This window comes from Andrographis paniculata, unplaced genomic scaffold (assembly GCF_009805555.1).
Source record: "Andrographis paniculata isolate CXL003 unplaced genomic scaffold, ASM980555v1 Contig12END, whole genome shotgun sequence".
Taxonomy (NCBI): domain Eukaryota; kingdom Viridiplantae; phylum Streptophyta; class Magnoliopsida; order Lamiales; family Acanthaceae; genus Andrographis; species Andrographis paniculata.
In genome coordinates this window covers 1,307,035-1,313,532 of record NW_026137402.1, presented here as the reverse complement: position 1 = coordinate 1,313,532, position 6,498 = coordinate 1,307,035, and the positions used below count along the sequence as shown (strand labels likewise).

Below are 6,498 nucleotides of genomic sequence, written 5' to 3'. Positions count from 1 at the left end.
AATTCTATGTTAAAAAATTAATGTTAAATAGTACAGTATGATATAAAAAAAATAAAAATCCATAGATTAAATAATTGATAAATAGAAATTAATTTTAAATTAGAGATTTAAATAGTAAAAATTTTGAATTTAAACGAAGAGAAAGAAAAAAAAATTAGATAAACAGCGTAATTCCTCAAATAAAAGGTAAACGAAAACTATAAACTGAAAATTACAAAATGAAACGGAGTTACTTATTCAAAATTCTAACTAAAAATAGAATATATTATAAATATACTAAAAAAATAAAATAAAAATATAACTATTATAAAGAGCGATGACTACTAAATGGTCAATTTAAATAAATAAATAAATAATCAAAATAGTGAGAAGCTCCTCCTGTCATCTGTTCTTCGGCCTTCCCAAAATTGCGACTCAATTTTCCCATTCTTTCTTTCTCTGGGTGTATGTCCGCACCGCACATTCAAATCGGAAAAGGCTTTGGTCGATTTGTGAATGGAAGCCATCAGAAAGCAAGCTTCGAGGCTCCGAGAGCAGGTAGCCAGGCAGCAGCAGGTACGCTAAGCAATCTTTAGATTTGTTCATGTTTCGTTTTGTACTTGCGTTTATGAGTTAGGATTTGTTTGCGGACGGAATCGGATGACCAAGAGCTTCATAATGTTACGATTTTTGAGATCTGTGTGAGTTCTTGATTGCTTTGCTGTATTTTTTTTTGGTTCTTCGATATTAGAATTTGTTGCTGTATTTTGGATTTGAAATCCAGAGGCGGTGCGTGCTTTTCATTTCCTTGATTTAGGTTTTAGCGGCGGTATTGTATTACTTTGTATAAGATTAAAGTTGTGATGGATCGTGATTCGATTTCAATTGTGAGCGTATCACTTTTTTCAGTAGTGATTCCCGGCGTTGTGCCACAAAATTGAATCACACATATTGGTAATCTGTATGATAGGATATGTGTTTATGCTTAATGACATGATATGACTTTTGGATTAAAGTTAATTATCACTGAAACTGTACTTTGTGTTGCTCTTTATGTGCATTTTATTTTTTGGAAATAATACTTCCTTGAATCTGAAGACACTGGGCGTTGTGATGGATATTTCAGGCTGTGTTGAACAAGTTTGGTGCATATGGAGGTGCAGATAGTGTTGTGGCTGATGATGCCGAGATCCAGCAGCACCAGAAGCTTGAAAAGTTATACATATCAACTCGTGCTGCCAAGGTCAATTTTCGTGTTTGAAGCTCTTTTTTTTTTTTTTTTTTCTGATAATTTACTGGCTATTTAACGTTCTGCGAATTAGTTTGCTGATTTGGTTAATGTGATGTGTATTGTGGTTATGTTTTCAGCATTTCCAAAGGGACATTGTCCGTGGTGTCGAAGGATATATAGTTACAGGATCCAAACAAGTTGAGATAGGTTAATATCTAAATTTAAGTTCTTAGTCGTCGATTACGGTTTATTGAGATAGGGCACTTTATAGGAACTGATTCGTATATGCTTCTTGTTTTCCTTCAGGAACCAAATTGTCAGAAGATAGCAGGAAATATGGTGCTGAAAATACATGTACCAGTGGCAGCACGTTGTCAAAGGCTGCTTTGAATTTTGCACGAGCACGTGCACAGATGGAAAAAGAACGTGGAAATTTGTTAAAAGCCTTTGGCACACAGGTTCGGATTCTGATTTTTCAAACCCTATTTAACGGTTGATTATTAAAATGTAAATTGTTGTCACTAGCATATTATGCTCTCTGAAGGTCGATAATGTTGTAATGGATGTTTAGGGTCAGCTAAAAGGAATCTCTTGTTTTTACCATATGAATTTATACAGGATTAATGTGCATCAAACTCAAATAACATATAATCTTCATCCATCATCCAACGATATGTAGGATATGGCTATTAGGCATCTCTGTAGCTAGATTGATGAATGAAGTTTCATGGCAAGGTCGTGCAGTATTGACATTATCTGAATACTCGCTGCCCTTGCAGTGTAAAAGAATACGGACGTATAAATGAAGATGATTCAGGCATAAAACTGCTCTATTTAAGAATTTAGTTTATGTAGCTTCTTAGACACCGCATATGAGCTTCTATACACTAATTGAAAGATGGATCATTTCTTGGAAATACCTTAGCTCATATTACATGTTATTCATGAATGACTATTTTGAAGGATATATTCTGGGTATGTTTACTTGTGGGGATAATTGTGTCATGGTTATTTATATTATAATGTAAATAACTCATTTGTGTGTTGTTTTTGTATGAGTTACTGTCTTGATTTAGACTCTGGATTCTTGAATGTGTTTCGACTCTGATTTGTTGCATTACTAGATGAATGCTCTAGTACCACAATTTCTTCAAGTGCTAAGGGGCTTTTGCTCCTTTTACCACCGCTTGTGAATAGTTTTAACTTATGTGCAGCCTATGTGATAATCTTTAAGATTGTTTTATCATTTGACGAAAGATCTACTTTCTCATATTCCAGGTGGCGGAACCATTGAGAGCTATGGTAATGGGAGCTCCATTGGAAGATGCTCGTCATCTTGCTCAAAGATACGATCGGATGAGACAAGAGGCGGAAGCTCAGGTATTTGGAAGGGCATTCTGTTTGTTGTTGACAGTTTTTGGATTGTGTTGCATCCTTCACTGCCTATCTGGTCTGAATTGTTGAACCTAGATAGGCTGTAGAAGTTTCTAGAAGACAAGCTAAAGTAAGAGAAGGAACAGCCCATCCCGACATGGCTTATAAACTTGAAGCAGCTGAAGCCAAACTGCAAGATCTGAAGGCAAATGTTGCTACACTTGGAAAAGAAGCTGCTGCTGCCATGGCTGCCGTTGAAGCTCAACAACAAAGGTTGACCCTCCAACGACTAATTGCCATGGTATTTACCTACAAAAGCATGATTTGTGAAATTCTACAACCAACCTCGAAAAGCTACCCTCATTTCACCGCTATTTTTATTCCTTCTAGGTTGAGTCGGAACGAGCTTATCATCAGCGAGTTCTTCAAATACTTGATCACCTAGAAAGCGAAGTAAGTGCTCTGTGTGATTTGTCAATGAAGAACATTTTGCTTCTTACATTATCGGGATTAAGATTGATCCCAAAGGTATGATGATTTATATGCTGCCTGCTTAGATGATGTCTGAACGCCAAAGAATTGAAGCCGCACCTCCTCCTGCTCCTGCTCCCACTTCTGCCACTGCTCCGAGCATGCATAGTATGCCAGCACCTCCTTCATATGAAGAAGTAAATGGAGTACCGACTTCGCCAGTGCAGAATGGATCAACTGATAGCATGGGCTATTTTCTTGGGGAGGTATGCAGATTGTTTTAATATAATATTTGGTTACGATTGCTTTAATATAGTTGTTTGATTTTTTCCATTTTGTTCATTCCATCCACTGTAGGTCATGTACTCGTATCAAGCTGAATCTGATGTGGAACTTAATTTATCCATCGGAGACTATGTTGTTGTTCGGAAGGTTTGCTCGCTTGACTCATTATTACTTCTCTCAATTAACTTGCAAAATATTTCTCCGTTTATATTTCTAAGTGTTCTGCTAACATACACACTGCATGTGCTACCTTCATGTGAATTTTTGTCTCTGTCCGTAACTCCGTATTAGTGAAAAAATGCTCTCTTCTGCATACCTGAGCTAAATCCATGTCTACTTTTTCGACCTACATAATAGCTGAAGTTTAAGACTTTGTGATGTGCTGTCTCTCACCAATTATTTGTCTCCCATTAATTGGCCTTCAAAAGAATTACTCCGTCCATTCATTAAATCTATGTTTGTCCACAAAAAGAAAAAAAATACACTTTTCATTTATAGAAAAAACAAAAGCTCTTTATGCATTATTTAATCTATACCCTTCAACATTATATTTATTTACAAATATGATGTAATCATTTATACTCGATTTATAAAAAATTTCGTTCACCTTGTTAATTCACTTATATACTTTCTAAAATACTTTTACTTAGTTGTCTTGATCAACCAATATAATATTATATTTATTAAAATCTGTGTCGCGTTCATTTAAACATGTATTTGATGGACGGAGGGAGTTGTACTTTTGGGGGCCTTTTGTACTTGTATCTCAATTTCATGTCATGTTATCAGAATCAAGATTTCAAAGTTAAATGGTACTTGCTACTTCCCTGTGGATTTTTTTTGACGCCTCCACCTTTGATTTGATTTTGTTTGGTTTGCTCTTGTCTACTCATTGTTGAAATTTGTGGAAATCTTCTATCTGTTGTTTTTCTCTCTGGCTGACTAAATAGAAATTGTGTCATGCCTTAACTTATGAAGGTTTCAAATAATGGTTGGGCTGAAGGTGAATGCAAAGGGAAAGCAGGGTGGTTCCCGTACGCTTACATAGAAAGGCGTGAGCGTGTTCTTGCTAGCAAGGTAGCCGAAGTTTTCTGAAATAGTTTTATGATGATGGTTTGGTTTGGTTTGGTTTTGCATGTGCGTGCAATTCGTATTTGTTTTTGTTGCAGATGGTCTTGGCAATTAATATTTTCCCTGTGCTTTTTCTGTGAGATATATATATATATATATATAAATTTTATACATATACATTAACGCACATATATATATATACATATTGGTGATGTGAATTTCGTATTGATGTTTTGTTTCTTAAAATAGAAATCCGCCAAGGTTTTTGTTCTTTTTTTATTCTTAGGTTAAATACTTGAAGATTCAGGATCTTTATGTTTCCTTTGCTGCTTTTCCTTTTCAATGCTTTCCATTTTGAATATGAGGTTTTCATTTTGACTCATGAAGTATATATATGATGGCATTCTTTCTTTGTAGTTTGGAAAGACCGCATATTCTTCTTCGTGATTTAGAAATTGAACGAGGTTTCTTCGTGTTTTCGGAAATATTGCACATAATCTATTTTTAAGGAGTCAGTGCTGTATTTTTTAAAACACAAGGGAGCCTTACGCAATTTTTAGGGATTATGACAATTTCTAAATCATGGATATGCTGGAAATTTTTCAAACTATGTGTGGGGTTATAAGCAATTTTGCTATTTTAAAAAGTAAAGTCTATATTTGATGAGAGTATAAAATAGATGTGTATGCTTATTTGTGTTTTCCCGAAAATTTTTCATCATTGGTCTACACTATTCTATATATATATATATATATATATATATATTTTCTCAGAAATTAAATGCCTGATGCTTGTAGCTGCATGCAGTGTTAGAATTGAAGTGACACCGTTGACCGATATGTATATATATATATATATATCGTTGCAACCAACCTATATATAAGCGTACATTGTGCTTTAATACTCTTTTAGATGAGTTGATTCTTCGATGAACAAACATGAAACTAAAATGGAGATTGCTTCAAATAATATAAGTTTTCGAAGCAGAAAACAGATGGAATTTTGAATTAGTTGTGAAGAAGAAGATGAAGTGATAGGGGTTAGTGAAAGATTGTGAAGTAATTACATACTTACCATTGGTTTGAACTTGGATTATTTCTGCAAGGTTTCTTGTCACCTTAACAGTTAGGATTTGTTGTTGTTGATTTGCAAAGTCTTCCATTGGCAATGTATCAACATATATAGTCTCATGATCAAAGTTAGGGACTGGCAAGTAAGACTGATTGTTTTAAGAAACTCCAATGGTTAAATTATATAGATGCATTTTATATCTTGATTAGCTTAAGTAACACATCCCTAGGCAACACACGACTTTATAGGTCTGCTGTTTTTATATATATATATATATATATATATCCTATGTGTTGAATTTAATGATGGTACATTTTGAATAGAATATTGTAATATATTGTTAGTTTATATATTGTATTTGTATCATACTAACACATACATACATACATTATGTAGTCTAGTTAATAGGTATAGGCGTGAGCATTTGGTCGGTTTGAACCGAACCGAACTTTGAATTTTGATTGGTTTTCGGTTTGTAAAAATCAAAATTGAAACCGAATCAAAATTTGCAAAGTCAAACTACAATCAAATCAAAGTAATTCGGTTCGGCTTAAAACTCAACAAACCAAATTTTTTGAAATTTTTTAGATAATGCTGTAACTTATTAGTTTAATTCATTTTTCATCACTAATGCAGATTCATTTATCCCAATTATATGTTCCAAGCAATTTATAAATGGATCAAATACTGAAATATAAATATTTAAAGATCAGAATTATAACAATATATAAAATATAAAATTTATTTTATTTAGAATTCGGTTTTTTTGGTTTATTCGGTTTGAAAATTGAAAATTATAACCGAATCGAAATTCAAATTTATAAATTCGATTTTAGACCGAATTGAACTAATGAACCAAATAGACCAAATCGATTTGTCCAAATAAAAAAAAAAAAAAAAAAAAAATTGACTTCTTCAGTTTGCACCGATGAATGCTCCCTCCTAAATAGGTATGTGTTCTTGCTTTATAATTAGTATGTTGTCAGTACTTATGAATTAATTTTCTCCCAAAAAGG

At 33.5% G+C, this 6,498-nt stretch overlaps 1 protein-coding gene across 1 annotated transcript; it reads left to right on the top strand.

Moving 5' to 3' along the window:
* The first annotated feature begins 356 nt into the window (after nt 1–356).
* LOC127255714 (SH3 domain-containing protein 2) lies at nt 357–4,638 on the top strand. The gene is made up of 10 exons (XM_051281406.1): nt 357–555; nt 1,106–1,222; nt 1,348–1,417; nt 1,517–1,668; nt 2,489–2,590; nt 2,685–2,885; nt 2,975–3,037; nt 3,142–3,321; nt 3,413–3,487; nt 4,319–4,638. The coding sequence occupies exons 1-10, from the start codon at nt 496–498 to the stop codon at nt 4,433–4,435; spliced, it is 1,137 nt and encodes a 378-aa protein (XP_051137363.1). The 5' UTR covers nt 357–495; the 3' UTR covers nt 4,436–4,638.
* The last annotated feature ends 1,860 nt before the right edge of the window (nt 4,639–6,498 follow it).